Here is an 18968-nt window from a genome sequence, read left to right on the forward strand (position 1 = left end):
AAGACACAAGACATGAGTCTGTCCAAGTGAATTTTAATTGCTGGTATAGTATCTGCCTCAGCCACCTCCTCTGGCAGCTCGTTCCATACACCCACCACCCTCCGAGTGAAAAAGTTGCCCGTCCGGTTCATATTAAATCATGTCCTTCTCACCTGTTCACATCTGTTCCCTTGTTTTTAATTCCCCTACCCAGACCACGTGGAGAAAAATTCCAGTCTCTGTGCTTATTTGTTAGCTGCCAGGCCTAGTAGTCTCCGCACCTCAACCCAATACATTGTCGGATCGCCCCCGGAACAATGACGAAAATGGTTCTCTGTACGAGGTGGAAATCTCCTGTGTTCAATCCACCTAAACTTTCAATGGTTATTTGTCTTTCTCATTAATCAGTCTGAAGAAGGGTCCCGACTCGAAACATCATCTGTACATTCCCTCCACAGATGCTGCCTGATCTGTTGAGTTCCTCCAGCTCTGTCCTTTGCTCAAGATTCCAGCATTAGCAGTTCCTCGTGTCTCCGTAGGATAACTATATCTTTACCACACTTCTGAGATCTATTAACCATTGATCAATGGATAATTGACCACAGGAATTGGTCACAGTTTTAAATGATCCGAATTTACTTTGTTTTTCCACATGAATACGAGGAAAACTCACCCAACTAAAAGCAAATGGGCGGCACAGCTGATAGAGCTGCTGCCTCAAAGCGCCAGAGACCTGGGTTCAATCCTGACCCATGGTGTTGTATGTGTGGAATTTGTGTATTCTCCCTGTGATCACGCGGGTTTCTTCCGAATGCCCCGATATCCTCCCACATCCCAAAGACGGGTGATAGATGGCCAGCATGGACTCGGTGGGCTGAAGGGCCTCATTCCATGCTGTCTCTTTCAATCAAACAATCAATCGAATGAGCATGACTGATAGAGTCTACATCAAATGAAACATGCAACAATTTAATTCTGACTTAAGCACTCAAACATTTAAATTAGTGTTAAATCAATCATGTGGAAGATTAGGTTTTACTGTAATAACCAAGCACTAAAATATTCACATTTGTACTCTGAAACATAGCAACAGGTCACACCTTAAGTACTCACTGTTTTTGATAAAGATGCTCATTAATTAAATCAATATATATATATATAGAACATAAACCGAGTACAAGTTTCTTGAAATCACATTAGATGCATTATATAAAGTGCAATGAAAGCTGTGCAAATGAAAGAGTCAAAGGGAGCATTGATAGAGTGAGCAGAACTTCCAGAAGTTACGCTTAGATTAATATCTTCTGACATGTTGGGCAATTCTGTGTAGGTATCTAAGCTGATGCAATAATCAGGATTAACACAGGTGTCCAGTTCAGTGATATAGTTCTCTATGTCATTAACAGGTTCACAGTTCTGCCCTGCATAGCACTGGCAAGCAAAGTTTTCTGCAAAGAAGATTATATCTTCAAAGGAGGCTAGTCCTATGACTATGTATTCTTTGTGAGTTCTCCTGATTCTGAAGCTCGTGGGGTTCAAGTGCAGATAATGAGCTGAGTCCCACTCCTTTCGCACGCAACGGCCTTTGTTGCCACACAGAATTCTACTGCATAGCCTCGCTGCAGAAGTCACGTTTACAATGTAAGGATTCAAGACGTCCTTCACATAGTTGCCAGCCTTCAAACACACGAGCTGTAAGACACAACCACAAAAGGTTTCTCCCGTGCTTAATAATGTCGGACCATTGACATGTAACACAAGCAATAAAAGAGGCAGAAGAACTATGTTTATTGTGAAGGGGGAACGATTTAATGGGAATCTGAGGGGTAACTTTTTCGCACAAAGCGTCGTGTGTGGGGGAACGAGCTGCCAGAGAAGGTAGATGAGGCAGGGACTATTGCAACATTTAAGAAACAGTTAAACAGGTACATGGATAGGACAGATTTAGAGGGATATGGGACTAATGCAGATGGAGCATGTTGGGCAGTGTGGGCCATTTGGGATGAAGGGGCAGTTTCCACGCTGTATAACTCCATGACTCAAGTATCATAAATCCTTCAGCGAAGTTATCCCATTGTGAGATGATCAATTCTAATCGGATAAAATATTAACTTTTTTAAGTTAGCCATTAATCAGCTGATACAGATTGTTTTCAAATATGCTAAAACATGCAATTTAATAACTTCACCAATTACATATTTGTATATTTTAAATAACACGTAAATCAAATTATTTCTGCTCTTCATACTAATGGCATGAATGGTGTAACACACACACATATAGAAATAGACCTTCATAATGAATGCAAGCCTAGATTCAGTGAGGCTTGGTAGATCCATATCTGGCCTGGTTCAAGCTGTGGAGCCTGGAACTTGGAGCCCGCTACAGGCAGCTCTGCCTCAAAATAGTCTTCTCTGCCTTGTTTTCAGTCTACGTCAAGCTCCCCACTACCACACCTCAGCCCACGCAACAACTGCCCACCATTCTTTCACTATTCTATTCCCTATCTGTCAATAATGACTTGTCACCGACCTCCAAGAGGTTGTGATTCCCCACACCCCCGACCATATAATGAAGCCAAGCTGACCCTCAAGATCCTGTTCCCCATCCTGACCCTACCATTTGGCCCAATAGTCTATTTTCATCAGGAGGTCCCTCCTGGCAGTTCCTGCGCTGTCTTCACGACGATAGAGCAGGTTGCAAGAGACATGGCATCATTCGTGGACACTTGCTTCGTTTTATTCCACCTACTAAGGAGACTGAGGAAAGTCAGCATGTCTCCAATTACTTTTACAAACCTCTGTGCAAATATGCATCATAGAAAGCATGCTCTCAGGTTGCATCATGACTTAAATTTGGAACAGCTCAGCCCGAGACCGTAAGAAATTATAGAGTTGTAGACGTCATCCAGTCCATCACACAGACCAAATTCCAAACTGTTGTCTTCATCAATGCTGCCTCGAAAAAACAGCCAACATAATCAAAGAGTTGTCCCACCCCAGTTATTTCTACTTCTCCCTGCTCCCGTTGAGACAAACGTACAGAAGCTTGTAAGCGTTCAGCATCAGACTCATGAACAACCCGAGTTGGATGATCAGCCATGATCATATTGAATGGCAGTGCAGGCTCGAAGGGCCGAATGGCCTACTCCTGTACCTATTTTCTATGTTTCTATTTCTATGTTTCTAACCTCTTCCCCTCTTATCAGGCTTCTGAATGGTCCTTCCATAAGCTAAGGTACTGTCCAATTCACCTCTATCTTTCTTTGGAACTGATGCGCTACAATGCTCAGAACTATATTCTGCACACTGTGTCTTCCCCTTTGCTCTACCTATTGTACTTGAGTGACTATTGCATTTATTTACATTATTTAATCCGTTTGGATAGCATGCAAAACAGCTTTTCACTGTACCTCGGTACACATGATGATAATAAACCTAAACCTGGAGCTGATGAACAATTGCACACTGTGGCACAATGTCCAGCCCAAAAAGGCATCAGGCTTTGTTTAGTACTGATTTCCTGACCTCAAATACTTGACATATGGGAATAAGTGATCATATTTAATAGACACCAATAAATAATTGTATCTACATTCTGATCAGATATAAATAAGATACCAAAAGCACAATACAGTCAGATCCAAATGTGCAGAAAGCTAAGATGATGGTATGTTTGTAAAACATCTTTAGTTTAGAGATGCAACGCAGAAACCGGCCCTTCAGCTCACTGAGTCCGCCCTGACCAAACCCAAACCAATTAGGAGCAGACGAGGGCATTCGATCCAATTTGTGATCCCAGCTACAAAGACAGATGTGTACAGCAATTCGTTCTTCCCCCGCACAATTAAAGCATGGAATAATCTCCACCCAACTATAGTTACCCAACCAGATGCAACTAAATTTAAAGTAGCTCTTTCTTCCCAATAACCCTTTCTGGCTTAAGCCCTCCCTCCCTTCACCACCTCCAGTTTAAATTCCATTTGGAATATTTTGGAGGACCAAGAAACCAAGAAGGACCAGCGATCCTCGCACATCAACACTATCCTAGGGACACACTAGGGACAATTTTATACCAAGCCAATTAACCTACAAACCTGGACATCTTTGGAGTGTGGGAGGAAACCGAAGATCTCAGAAAACCCACGCAGGTCACAGGAGAACAAATTCAGTAAGACAGTATAGTCAGGATCGAACCCGGGTCACTGGTGCTGTTGGCGGTAACACTGCATCGCCATGCCACCCTGGAGAGTAAATTTTGTGTTTATTTCTTGGAGTGCAGGCAATGAATTGGATTGCCATATCAATGGGCTAAAAACAGGATATGTTTAAATAAAGATTATTAGAATCGGAAAATTAGCACCTGTTACTGTTTCTGTCTTCTGTCCACTCATCTGGTTTCACCAGAACTAGCAGGTATGAACAATGGTTCTTAAACCATAGATTTTAGTCCCTCGATATCTAAAGTGAATGATGTATCCCCATTATAAAGATACTGACTGGCCCCATACTGACTTTGTAAAGATAGTCTCCTCTTTTATGAACTGTGAAAATAATTCATGCGGTCATTTGCAATAGCTGCAAATCTTGTCCACAATCACCACATCAGTACATTTTGCCATTGTTTATCACCGACTGGTGATTCAGAACAGGACAAAGAATTCAACCTGTTCAGTCTGAAGACGGGCCCCGACCCAAAACGTCACCAATCCCTTCTATCCAGAGATGCTGCCTATCCCGCTGTTACTCTATCATTTAATGTCTATCTTCGGTGTGAACCAGTTTCTGCAGTTCCGTCCTACACAATTCAACCTGTTCAACGTATTTCACATTGCGAGCCCAGGAAGGTTTAGGCCAAATACAACATGCCTAATGGCGGTTTAACAGAAGCCAGTGCAGTGTGTCAAGAAATAACACCATTAAAGCTTGTGTAACTCAGTACCACCTGTGCTAGCTACTGCATTAACTGAGTCGGGAACTGGCCCAAACCCAAATGACTGTAATTGCCAACAATGTCCATCTCAAAAAATAAGTAAACTTCAAACATACTTACCTTTGTTTCAGTCATATTTAAACTGCCCCATAGAACAAACCCAGCTGCTCCCAGAGCAGCACTTTCACCAATAGTGTGGAGAAGATCAGTCTGAAGGAAGAGTTTGATAAAAGTGTTACATTTTAAGTTCCACACAAAATGAAATGCACCAAGGCAAATTCCTTGTATGTGTACATACTTGGCCAATAAACTTATGCATTCATCCATTCAATCATTCATTCATTCTTATCAAAATATTTTTTTGTTCTATTCTTTCTGCATTTTGTAACCCACGACACATGAATCCATTTGCAAAGCATTTTAAAACAGGACAACTCAGGGCGCTTTGGCAAGAATATTACCAAATATTTAAATCAACCATTCAATGCCATGATACTTTATTGTCACATGTACCTAGGTAGAGTGAACTGGTGTTTTGCACACAACCCAGCAGACTTCACCTGGACAGTACACAAGGGAGGATGTGTTGGATCTGGAGAGGGTCCAGAGGAGGTTTACAAGAATGATTCCAGGAATTAGTGGGTTAGCATTTGATGAGTGCTTGACAGCACTGGGCCTCTACTAGGACGTGAGGTGGTGTGATATCTTCTGTAAGACCGTTGTGACTAGCACAATGAATAAATGTCCGACATCTAGTAAGAAGGATTTAATCTGCACAACCAGGAAACTTCGAGAAGGTCACCTGACCTCAGTCACGAGGCACAGGCACATTTGCCAGCTCCAGCTTTTGGCCACAAGGGGCATTGTCTTTTTATTACATATACATCACATTTCCCCCTTCACTTTAATTACATCACATCCCTCCCTTCAACGTTGGGGTCAAAACTAATAATGAACCTTTAATCAATTTAATGTGGATAAAGTACCACAAATAACACAGTGCTCTTCATACTGCAAAGTTATAAAATAATTGCCCAACAATTTTACATAACAAGTCGAGTTGGGGGTTGTGACAATCGCCCACTTCTCGTGCAAGTCGTAGTTCCAACTCGTTCTGTGTCGTATTTCTGTTGTGTGTGAGTGTGGCTTGGCTCGCTTTGAGCCAGTTCCCCCACCACAGAACCTTGTGATGCGGCCTGTGATAGATGTAATTAAAGTGAAGGGGGAGATGTGATGTATATGTAATATAAATGCCAGTGCCCCTTGTGGCCAAAAGCTGAAGCTGGCAAATGTGCCTGTACCTCGTGACTGAGGTCAGGTGACCTTCTAGAAGTTTCCTGGTTGTGCAGATTAAATCCTTCTTACAAGATGTCGGACATTTATTCATTGTGCTAGTCACAACAGTCTTGCAGAAGACATCACAGGGGGGACCTCATTGAAACTTACAGAATAATGAAAGATATAGAGTGGATGTGGAAAGGATGGGAGAGTCTAACACCAGTCATAGCCTCAGAATTAAAGGGTGCTCTTTTAGAAAGGAGTTGGCAATAGACAATAGACAATAGGTGCAGGAGGTGCAATAGGTGCAGGAGTAGGCAATTTGGCCCTTCAAGCCATTCAATGTGATCATGGCTGATCATCCATAATCAGCACCCCGTTCCTGCCTTCTCTCCATATCCCCTGACTCCACTATCTTTAAGAGCCCTATCTAGCTCTCTCTTGAAAGTATCCAGAGAACCAGCCTCCACCACCCTCTGAGGCAGAGAATTCCACACTCACAACTCTCTGTGTGAAGAAGTGTTTCCTCATCTCTGTTCTAAATGGCTTACCCCTTATTCTTAAACTGTGGCCCCTGGTTCTGGACACCACCAACATCGGGAACATCTTTCCTGCCTCTAGCGTTTCCAAATCCTTAATCTATATAATTAAAAGTATCATCTTGACCACTTCCTGTCTGCGTTGTATATTGATTTTAGAAATAACGCTACCCTATATCGCTGTGATTTTTGGCCAGCCTACTCACAGTCCTCCTCTTCTGAGCCAACCCCGAGGATATTTCCCATCGATGAAAAAAAAAAAGTTATGAGTGTTTTAAAAAAACCTGGTGATCAGCTGATTGGTCCTCTTGCTTGTCAATCACTTTTATTAAGGTAACGTCCCTTCGTGGGGGGAGCAAGGACTATAAAACCCTGGATGCCTGGATGTGAGTCAGTCACTCTGCAAGATCGCAAGGGAGAGGCCATGACTGTCATTCTAAGCTGTGAATCAGCTGACTGTCATTCTAAGCTGTGAATCAACAATATACTTGCAATAAATGATTTGTTAGCCCTAAATGACAATGCCATGAATTGTTTCGCCTGCTGCCCTGCCTGTTCTTGAAAATGCAATGCATAATTGGAAATGAAATGACACTGCCATGAGTTGTTTGGCCTGCTGCCCTGCCTGGGCCTGAAACTGCAATGCTTTATTAGGTCCGACTGTGTTTGGAAGGAATAAATCCTTTATTAGGTCTGACTGTGTTTAGTCCAAAAGTCCTGCTCATTACGTGACTTCCGTTTAGTGGACAGGTCGCGCTGATTGCACAATTTCCGGTGAGTGCAGAGGTCGCGCTGATTGTGTAATTTCCGGTAAGTGCAGAAGTCACGCTGATTGCTGAAGTGCTGCTGACTGCGGAAGCCCCACAGTTAATCTACTCAGCTGTGTGAGTAGAATCAAGAAAGTTTACTGTCATATATATTGTGCGTGTGCGTGTGTGTGTTTGTCTGTGTGTGTGTATGTCTGTGTATGTGTGAGTCTGTGTGTTTGTCTGTGTGCGAGTCTGTGAGTGTGTGTGAGTCTGTGTGTGTGTGTGTTGGAGGATGTGTGTATAAGTCTGTGTGTGTGTGTGTGTGTGTGTGTGTGTGTGTGTGTGTGTGTGTGTGTATTGGAATTGGTGGAGAGGTGGAATATTGCTTTGGTGGACCAGCCCTCCCGTGAGAAGCTGGGACACAACGGGTCCCACTTAGTCTAGTAATCTTATATGTTTCAATGAGGAGGAACTTATTTAGTCAGAGGGTAGTTAATCTGTGGAACTCATTGCCACAGAGGGCTGTGGAGGCCAAGTCATTGTGTGTTTCTAAGGCAGAGATAGACACATTCTTGATTAGAACGGGTGTCAAGGATTATGAGGAGAAGGCAGGAAAATGGGATTAGGAGGCTGAGATCAGCCATGATTGAATGGTGTAGTAGGCTCGATGGCCTGAATGGCCTAATTCTACTCCTATAACTTGTGAACAAGTGTCACCGCGTTTCTGGCACTGACAAAGTTACCAGGTCCACCGAACAGTTCCATCTTCTACCTGCCATCACACATGGCGGCCGCAGCCCCCCCCACCGGGACCCTCCTTTGTTCTCGGCAGCCCCCCTCCCCCCCCCTCCCCCCGGGTAGCTCTTGACAGAAAACCATACAAGGAAACACAGAGACCAATGATAAAAGGTTTGGTCAAACAGTTGGTTTTAAGAAGTGGTTAAATAGACCAAAGAATGATGGGGAGTTTAGGATGGTGTAGAATTCCAGAGCTTTGGGATTCAGCAGCTGAAGGTCATGACTGCGTCATTGACAGTCGTAAGTCTGGGAATGAATGAGACCAGCTGGGATGTCCCGACCTGAAACGTCACCTATCCATTTTCAACGTTGCTGCCTGACCTGCGGAGTTATCCCAGCACTTTGTGTTTTGCAGCTGGATATCTTGGAAGGTTTTCGGGCCAAAGGGCCTCACAGAGACCAGTGTGGGTGATCTTGGAAAAGGACCATTTTTAAATTGAACTGTTATGGATGTGAAAACATAGCCAATTAGCAACGAAACCAGCATCATAAGTAACAATTTCTTACAGTTACATTTGTTTTACTAACATTAATGTTTCACCCATTAGTTACATTAGTGACCACACTGGCCACTTTCAACCTAAATTCACCTCTAGATGGAATGGACGCAGAGATTAACACTCAAATTAAGGCCACACATGAGAGCAAGATGGAATTCATTGCCACAGAACGCTGTGGTGGCCAAGTCAATGGATATTTAAGGCGGAGATTGACATATTCTTGATTAGTGAGTAATCATGTGGTTGTGGGGAGAAGGCAGGAGACTGGGGCTAAGAGGAGAAAATAGATCAGCCACGTTTGAATGGCAGAGTTGACTTGATAGGCCAAATAGTCTAATTCTCTCCTGGAACGTGAAGATTGTGAACGGTTTTGTTCACTTGGTCAGTAGGGGGGATTTGCTTTGGTTTTGGCCTTAGCTTTTGGTTTTCCCAATATTTAGTTGAAGGAAATTACAGTTCAATTGGCACATAATGCATTTTAGTTGCCAAGTCCATGAAGTTGGGAATCCTGTGGTTCCTGTGGCGGATGTTGGACTTAAGGCAAGAAGAACCAGGAGGGGGGGGTGGGGGTCTTACCATCCACGGCCTCGAGGTTGGCTGCAGAAGGCGCCCCCTGGGGAACAAGGGCTAAAGAAGGCCAGGGATGGAGTGGGACGACTGTTTGCGGAACGACCGGATGGAGGCTTGTTTGTTTTCACGTGGATGGATGTTTTCAAGAGAGAGTTCGATTTTAGCTCTTAGGGCTAACAGAATCGTGGGATATGGGGAGAAAGCAGGAACAGGGTATTGATTTTGAATGAAGGTGCTGGCGCGAAGGGCCGAATGGCCTACTCCTGCACCCATTTTCTATGAAGCGTCGGCTGCAACGGGTCTTTGTGGGACTGGGCCTGTAATAAGCTGCCAAAATGGCCCTTCGTGAATTCAATTCAATTCAATTCAATTTTATTGTCACTGCACAAATACGAGTACAGGGTACAACGAAATGCAGTTTAGCGTCTGGTCAGAGTGCAAGATAGTGGAAATAAAAATAAAAATACAGGTTAAACAATGTGTGGACTGTGGATGAATTAAACTGGTACATAGGCAAATAAATGTATACAAATGGGAGAGTATAAAAGATAGTTAGCGACGGGACTGTGAGTTCAGCAGTGTAATGGTGTTATTGAAAAAGCTGTTCCTCAGCCTGCTTGTGCGAGACCCGAGGCTCCTGTACCGCCTCCCTGATGGGAGGAGGGCAAATAGTCCATGGTTAGGGTGAGAGGGGTCCTTGATGATTTTCCCGGCCCGTCTCAGACACCGTTTGCGGTGGAGGGCATCCATGGCAGGGAGCGGGGCACCGATGATGTGCTGAGCGGTTTTCACCACTCGTTGCTGTGCCTTCCTGTCAGCTGTGACTCAGCGGGCTGTTGTGTACATATGTACTTACTGGGGGGGGGGGGGGGGGGGGGGGGGGGGGGGGGGGGGGAGATTGCGCTTACGTATGAGGATAGCCTTGGTGAGTGAGCTGTATGCAACAATTGTATTTCACTGTACCTGGTACCATGTGATGATAAAGAAACCACAAATATTTGCCGCTTTTCAAAAGCCTGTTTTATATTACCTCAGACAGATATTCCGTGGGAGAATCAGTGAACACTGGGCGGGTGTAAACATACACAGGCGGAGAGTATTCCTGAGTCGAGAGCAAGGACACCCGCATTGCTTCCTGAACACGGTGGCGCACAAACTTAGCCGCAGCGTCTGAATCTCGGAGCACACTCTGCAGGTAAATGGATGGATAGAGGGCTGTGCTTTCATTCCAAAGCCAGAGTAGCTCATCGTTTCTCGATTCCTCAATATCGGGGCATCTCCCCGTGTAGTTAACCAACGAATCCTTGTAGTTGTAATTGTAACACTCTGGATACAAGTAATATCCCCACAAGTGATTCGGTCTTAATAGCTTACCCATCTTTAAAGTTATTAGCATTAACGTTTTGGCGTGTTCTTCAAACTCACTCTTTGCAATCTCAATGCAATCTTTCATGTTCATGGAACTATTTCTCTGCATAGCCAGTTCGACAGATTTTCTCCTGTAGATATCTTTCTGGTCCCAATTTCTTATCCACTGCGGTCTCCAGTTTTCCCAGTTAAGGACGGCGAACCCAGGAATCCCATATGCAGGAATGTAGTACTGAAAGTCCACTGTCGTCTTCGCTATGTGAAGCTCCAAGGGCGTTAGCTGAGGTAGGCCGCCATTAAATGCTTCTTCAGTTACCTCATCGTAATAGGGGTAATACCCAAGTCTGTTGTGGTAGAATATCGTGATGGATTGACCTGTGGCGGTTTCGAGAGGACTACCGATTACCTCAAACAAGCTCAAATCTACTGTGACCCCAAATCTGTTCTCACACAATTCAGTGGGTGCATTCCACAGAGCCATAAAAGGGGAGTTTCCTGTCATGGGATTCACAGTTTGATGCAACGGCTGACTGAGACAGTTGGAAGCAAGTAGTGCAAACTGGATCATTGCCACAGAGAGAGGGTTACTGCGGCTACCATTCCAGCTATGGAGTCTCATTATTACTCTAAGGAAACAAAAGATTTTCATTGTTAAGTCATGATTGAAGCAAGTCGTTCTACCTTCCTCAGTTATTATCTCTGAAGACACGTGGAAACCATATGAATCTAATGATGGCATAACTCATCGGTTAGACAGGGGATATCACAACTTTAGATAATGTGTAGGAAGGAACTGGGGATGCTGGTTTAAACCGGAGACAGACACAAAATGCTGGAGTAACTCAGCGGGACGGACAGCATCTCTGGTTGGAAGAAATGGATGAAATTCGGGTCACTCTTCACAAACCCTTGTTAAAATCACCCAAGGTGTTATAAAACCAATTTATGAATTAGTGTGTGAGAAACATAGACAACAGGTGCAGGAGTAGGCCTTTCGGTCCTTCGGGCCAGCACCGCTATTCACTGTGATCATGGCTGATCATCCACAATCAGTACCCCATTCCTGCCTTCTCCCCATATCCCTTGACTCCATTATCTTTAAGAGTTCTATCTAACTCTCTCTTGAGATCCAGAGATTCGATCTCCACTGCCTTCTGAGGCAGAGAATACCACAGATTCACAGCTCTCTGGGTGAAAAAGTTTTTCCTCGTCTCCATCGTTTTGCAGACAAAACTTAGGCAGAGAATACCACAGATTCAGAGCTCTCTGGGTGAAAACGTTTTCCTCGTCTCCGTTTTGCAGACAAAACGTCACCCATTCCTTCTGTTCAGAGATGCTGCCTGTCCCACTGATTTACTCCAGCATTTTGCGTCTCACAACTCTAGAAAAGTTCATGTCATCGGAGCAGAACTAGTCCATTCGGGCCATCAAGTTGCTTTTCACTGTACCTTGGTCCACGTGACAATGAACTAAACTGAACCGAGACTACTCCGCCATTCAATAATGGCTGATCTATCTTTCCCTCTCAACCCTATTCTCCTGCCTTGTTCCATCTGAATCATAGATTTATGACAAAAGATCACGGACTCAAAATCTTAACCATTTCTCTCTCCACAGATACAGCCTGAGCTGCAGAGCATTTCCCGGCATTATCCATTTCTATTCTAGATTTATGACACTATTTGGAGGATAATTAAGCCAGTTGCATCAGCTGATCAATTTACTTAACATTTGCCATTTCAAGCTACTTTTTTAATGTGAAGTGTGAACGTCAATTATTTGTTCATGTGTATAAAAGCCTTTGGTTTTGCAGAATTCCAGTCAAGTCTTAACCATGTAGAGGCACCTACTGCATGGGGTCTTGGAAATCATTGTTGGTCAAGACCCATAGATATTGCAGCAAAGAACTATTGCCAAGGCTAACATTAAGAAGTTATTGTCATGACAATAAGTTTGGTATTTCGACCATGGAGTGGGACTCATCGGATTGTTTTAGTTTTTAGTTTTAGAGATACAGCGCGGAAACAGGCCCCTCGACTCACCGTGTCCACGCCAACCAGCAATCCCTGCACACTAACGCTATCCTACACACACTAGGGACAATTTACAATTGTACCAAAGCCAATTAACCTACAAACCTGTACGTCTTTGGAGTGTGGGAGGAAACCGGAGATCCCGGAGAAAATCCACGCAGGTTACGATGAGAAAGGACAAACTCCGTACAGACATCATGGAGCTGGCGGCCTTGCCTCGAGACTGACTTTGAGTCCCACCATCGGAGCCTGCAATCTCTTGCCTGGGATCAACGCTCCAACCGCGGCCTGCAGATTCTAACATCGAGGAGCTCGCAGTCTCGGGTAGAGACCGATGTCGGGAAGTTCCAAAGTCACTGGAGGTTCGTCCAGTCCCGACTCGGGGTCCGATCGCCCGGCACGGGGAGCTGTGATCCCCCCCAATGCGGGAGCTTGATTGCCCCAATGCGGAGGGCTCAACCGCTGGCCACGGGAGCCAAGATCGTCCCATCAACAGAAGGCTCGAGGCCCCCGACCACAGGAGAACAAAGAAGGGAAGCGATTTAACTTTTTTTTTGCCTTCCATCACAGTGAGGAATGTGGAGGAGTCACTGTGGTGGATGATTATGATAAAAATATATTTGGGTGTCTTGTTGATCTTTATTGGTATGACTGTGTGGCAAATGAAATTCCTCGTATGTTGCAAAACATACTTGGCTTATAAAGTACTATTATGATGATTATGATGATTATGATAATGACAAGCACCGTGGTCAGGATAGAACCCAGGTCTCTGGCGCTGTAAGGCAGCAACTCTACCACTACGCCACTATGCCGTGTTCTCTAAATGAGTCCACCCTGCTTCCTGTAAGGACTCCATCCCCTACTCCCAATTCCTCAGTCTACGCCGCATCTGCTCCCAGGATGAGGCGCTCCACACCAGGGGATCTGAAATGTCCTAATTCTTCAGGGAACGGGGGTTCCCCTCCTCCAACATAGATGAGGCTCGCACCAGGGTCTCTTCCATACCCCGCAACACTGCTCTGTCTCCCCATCCCCGCACTCGCAACAAGGACATAGTCCTCACCTTTCACCCCACCAGCCGTCACATACAACAAGTAATCCTCCGTCAGTTTCGCCACCTCCAACGTGACCCCACCACTCGCCACATCTTCCCATCTCCCCCCATGTCTGCCTTCCGCAAAGACCGCTCCCTCAGTAACTCCCTTGTCAATTGTTCCCTTCCGTACCACCCCCTTCCCAGGCACTTTCCGTTGCAACCGCAAGAGATGCAACACCTGTTCCTTTACCACCCCCCTCAAATCCATTCAAGTACCCAAGCAGCCGTTCCAGGTGCAACAGAGGCTCACCTGTATCTCCTCCAAACTCATCTATTGCATCCGCTGCTCTAGATGTCAGCTGATTTACATCGGTGAGACTAAGCGGAGGCTGGGCGATTGTTTCGCTGAACACCTCCGCTCGGTCCGCAAGAACCTACCTGACCTCCCGGTGGCTCAGCACTTCTACTCCCCCTCCCACTCCCCGTCCGACCTCTCTGCCCTGGGTCTCCTCCATGGCCAGAGTGAGCAACACCGGAAATTGGAGGAACAGCACCTCATATTCCGCTTGGGGAGTCTGCATCCTGCGGGCATGAACATTGAATTCTCCCAATTTTGTTAACCCTTGCTGTCTCCTCCCCTTCCTCAGCCCTCGGGCTGTTTCCTCCCATCCCCCAGCCCTCGGACTCCTCCTCCTCCTCCTTTTTCCTTTCTTCTCCCCGCCACCCCCCATCAGTCTGAAGAAGGGTTTCGGCCCGAAACGTTGCCCATTTCCTTCGCTCCATAGATGCTGCTGCACCCGCTGAGTTTCTCCAGCATTTTTGTGTACTCCCAATATGATGAGCTGAACAGTCATTTTAAGCATTGTAGCATTCTATAATTCAATAAGAATGTCATCAGCGGCCATCAGCCAGGGTTGCTAAAATATATCCAGGGACGGACGCTGGCTGTGACAGGTGCTCGTTCTCTCCAGCATATCTAGCTCATGCATTCTGGTCTTGCCCCAAACTTGTTAACTATTGGGCAGTGGTTTTTAAAACCATCAGTGAAGTCCTTGGGATGACAGTGAGACCTTGCCCGCCTGTAGCTGTATTTGGTGTAACAGATAAATCCTTGGGTTTAAATACAACCCAGTCTGATATCATTACATTTACATCACTTTTGGCCCGTAGGAGAATCTTGCTGGTCTGGAAATCTACCACTCCTCCATCTTCCGCTGCTTGGCTGGAAGACGTCATATTTTTTTTAAGGTTAGAAAAGATTAAATTCACATTGAGGGGGTCTGTAAAAAAGTTTTATTTGAAATGGGAACCCTTTTTATCATACTTTGAGGGTCTAAAGGAACTACCTATTGACTGAGGGCACTTGACAGTAAGTGGGGATCCGCCTTTATTCTGTTTTGTTACTTTATTATTGTTAAAAAGTGCATTTGATTTTGTGATATATTTGGATTGTGAAACAATAAGCTGCCAAGGGGTGTTTAGGGAGGGTGGGTTAGGGTTATTTTGTTTATATTATTATTATTATTTATAAAAAACAAAATGGAGGAAAATGTAATGCCATACATCTGATGTACTGTGATTTTTTTTCACTCCAATAAAAAACTATTAATTAAAAAAAAAAAAAAAAAAATGTCATCATCATTGTTGAAAACATCAACGGGCACGGTGCCTTACAATGCCGTGTACGGCAGTGATCGCAACTTCTACTGGTGTTGATGGCTGTTGGCTCGCTAGGAGCTCATCCGGCCACAAGAATGTCAAAATGGGATTGCCATAGTTTGCTGACATAAGGGAAAGCATGGTCGTGATTAGTAGCGACATGGAGAGTGTCACCCATCCCAAGGACCAAAGCAATGATAAAAGAACAGGTTGGATAGTAGACCAACGTCTACTGAAACCGACTGACTCCCACAGCTACCTGGACTACTGTGTAATTTTCAACATTACTATTATCGGACTTTCATTGCTTTCTGTGGAACGCTGGAGTTTGTGAGGAAACCTGACAGAGGAATGTAAAATTATGAGAGGCATAGTTAGGGTGGATATTTTTAGGGTGAAAAAGGTTAAATATTAGAGGGCATAGTTTTAGGATGAGAGGAGAAAGCTTTAAAGTGGGACCATTTTTTTTTACACAGGGGCTGGTGAGTGCACTGTTGAGGGAGGTGGTTCAGGTAGATAAGTTAGTGGCATTTAAGATAATTTTGGATGGACATATAGATATGGAGGTAATATGGATTATGTGTAGGCAGATAAGAGATAGTCTTGGCAAAGAGATACATATAATACAAGGGGTATGGAGCACCTGCAGGCAGCTGTGATTAGTTTAACTTGGCATCATGTTTGGCACAGATATTGTGGGCTGAAGGGCCTGTTCCAGTGTTGTACAGTTTTAATGTTTAATTTTCTATCAGTAAAATTAAGTCCAGTTACAGTGAGGCGAGCGATCAAAACTGTGTTTGGAAAATTCTGCCCACATTACAATAGACATTACTAAGCAACACACAAACAGGCCCTTTGGCCCAACAACCAACCCAAGCCATCACCCAAACCAACGTCCTTTCCATTGACTCCATCTACACTTCACACTGCCATGGCAAGGGCACCAGCTTAATCAAGGACCAGTCTCACCCCCTCTCCCATCAGGCAAGAGGTATTAAAGTGTGAAAACGCACACCTCCAGATTCAGGGACACTTTCTTCCCGGCTGTTATCAGGCAACTGAACCATCCTATTACCACTCGAGAACAATCCTGACCTCCCACCTGAGGTCAGGCCAAACGCAAACTGGAGGAACAGCACCTCATATTTTGTTTGGGCAACTTAAAATCTAGTGGTATGAATATCGATTTCTCTAATTTTAAGTACCATTTGCGTTCCCTCTATCTCTGTTCCTCCCCCACCCTAGTCATCCTATTAGTTTCATTGTCGACCTGCTTAGTTTCACTGTTCGCAACACTCCTTATCACCTTTTGCACAGCCAACAATGGACCATTGTAGGCTCAACCTTTACATGATCATCCTTCCTGACCTCGAGTTGTTCTTTTCATACCTTTCATTCTTTTGTTCTTTGTACCTTTCCATACCTTCAATTTCCCTCTCCCATGACACTCAGTCCGAAGAAGGGTCTCAACCCAAAACATCACCTGCTCCTTTCACCAGAGATGCTGCCTGACCCGTTGAATTACTCCAGCACTTTGAGTCTATCTCCCAAATACCTTATTGGAGACCTTCAAACTATCTTTAATCTGAGTTTAAGAGGGAACTGCAGATGCTGGAGAATCGAAGGTTACACAAACTATCTTTAATCTGACTTCACCTTGCACTAAACATGATTCCCTTTATCCCGTACCTGTTCACTGTGAATGGCTTTCCACTGACTGGATAGCATGAGCCATGATCATATTGAACAGCAGTGCTTGGCTCGAAGGGACGAATGGCCAATCCCACACCTATTTTTTTATGTTTCTAACAGAACAAAAGCTTTTCACTGCATCTCGGTAGACGTGACAATACATTAAACTAACTAACGGCTGTGGAAACCAAGTCAATTGATATTTTTAAGGTGCAGATAGATAGATTCTTGATTAATACAGGGGTCAGGGTTATGGGGTGAAGGCAGGAGAATTAGGTTGATAGAAAAATAGATCAGCCATGATTGAAAGGCGGAGTAGACTTGATGGGCCGAATGGTCTGTTCCTACAACTTACGGATATGAACATGCCTCTCCAGCCACATGCATCGGAACAACACTTGTTGCTTCAACGGCGCCCTGTTTGTTGCCTTAGCAAAAGCAGCGCAGTCATCTCATGAGCTACAAGGACAAAACCACCCAACCCGGAGATTAAATAAAATGTACACATTTAAGGACATAACAGGATGGGATTGTCCCCACAACAAAAGAGACGGGTTTTGGAGCCAATCGCCCATTTCCGAAAGATTTCGTTGTGAAATCTCGCCTACAAGAAGTCAAACCACATTTCAGTTGGATTTCACTCACGAGAGGGAAAAATCTCACTTTTGTTTGGAAACTTTTACAAACTTTTGTCTGACTTTTCGGGGGAGCGCCGCGCCTCTCAATGGGATTGCAAAGTCGGCACTTGCCTTCACTCCGCGGGTTCTTTCTTGGGCTCCACGATGCTTGAATCGTCCCCTTCTATCTTTCTTTCTTTCCTTCCTCCTTTGGCGGTCCTGCCCTTTGGTGTCACTCCGCTCAGCGTGTGAGGTCTAACATGATCACCTGAATTTAACCAGTTGTCTTTGTGGGAGAACCACTGTTGTAACGTTCCAGAGAGGTGTGTGTGTGTGTGTGTGTGTTTAATTGGGCGCTGTTTTTTTTTTACACACACACAGCTTCACTAAACCGGAACTATCTCGAGGATGCTTTTGTTTGATTAAGCATCAAATTGTGTGGCCCCTTAATGGCACTGTGTCCCACAGGTGTAGCGCCTATCCAGGTTGGGAGACATTAAATCGAATATTTCTCATTCAATCTTTCAAATGCCCAATCTTTGTTTCCTTCCCCGCTGTTCGGAGACGAATCGGCAGCGTTTCACATCCCTTGCTGCGTCTTATACACAATAGGGTACGGGAGTTGGGAAAAGGGAGCCCTCAAAGGTGGTTAACAAAGCCCTGACTGTTTCTCCTCCATTTGGGAAAGGAACCTTTGTCTACCTGTAACAGACCTGGTCTGTTCAAACAGGCCAAAGGCAAGGTTATGGACGTGGTGATTTTAGATCCACTCTTCAGATAAGAGGAATAATACAGCATATTAATGTAATCAAATCTAATTTACAATAGAGGGATTTATATTGCTGAAATTAATTAAAATACAAAGAACAAAATGTTATCGGCCAATAAAAACATAAAATAATATCTATTTTTAAAATGAATTATTTATATTATAATGTATTAAAGAGAGTATAGTGTATACATAATATAGTATTAAAATTAATATATTATAACAAATTATATCATATAACTGAATATTATACTATACTACAATTATATATTATTATTTATTATATATATAAATATTATATGATACGTATACATATACAATATTATATATTGTATTATATTATAATTTTATCATATTATTGTATACACCTTTTACTTGCCGGGCTTTGTCCTGTGCCCACCCCTCTTCCAGCTTTCTTTCACCCCCCCAACCACAATCAGTCTGAA

General features: G+C 44.2%; 1 protein-coding gene across 1 annotated transcript; it reads right to left on the minus strand.

The window, feature by feature from the left end:
* Positions 1-927: 927 nt before the first annotated feature.
* On the minus strand, positions 928-18356 carry LOC129706191 (hyaluronidase-5-like). The gene is made up of 4 exons (XM_055650250.1): positions 17886-18356; positions 10376-11339; positions 5032-5121; positions 928-1671 (listed from the first exon to the last, which is right to left on the minus strand). Exons 2-4 carry the CDS (start codon positions 11330-11332, stop codon positions 1171-1173), a joined length of 1548 nt encoding a protein of 515 aa, XP_055506225.1. The 5' UTR covers positions 11333-11339; positions 17886-18356; the 3' UTR covers positions 928-1170.
* Between the last annotated feature and the right edge of the window lie 612 nt (positions 18357-18968).

The sequence above is a fragment of the Leucoraja erinacea genome, chromosome 19 (assembly GCF_028641065.1).
Source record: "Leucoraja erinacea ecotype New England chromosome 19, Leri_hhj_1, whole genome shotgun sequence".
Classification (NCBI taxonomy): Eukaryota; Metazoa; Chordata; class Chondrichthyes; order Rajiformes; family Rajidae; genus Leucoraja; species Leucoraja erinaceus.

Bases quoted from the DNA above. Each gene is read 5' to 3' on its own strand.
- LOC129706191 (XM_055650250.1), bottom strand. From the start codon at position 11,332: ATGAGACTCCATAGCTGGAATGGTAGCCGCAGTAACCCTCTCTCTGTG. The intron at 5,122-10,375 runs GTAATATAAAAC...CTCTTCCTTCAG, and splicing joins CCACGGAATATCTGTCTGAG to ACTGATCTTCTCCACACTAT. The intron at 1,672-5,031 runs GTAAGTATGTTT...TGTGTCTTACAG, and splicing joins TAAATATGACTGAAACAAAG to CTCGTGTGTTTGAAGGCTGG.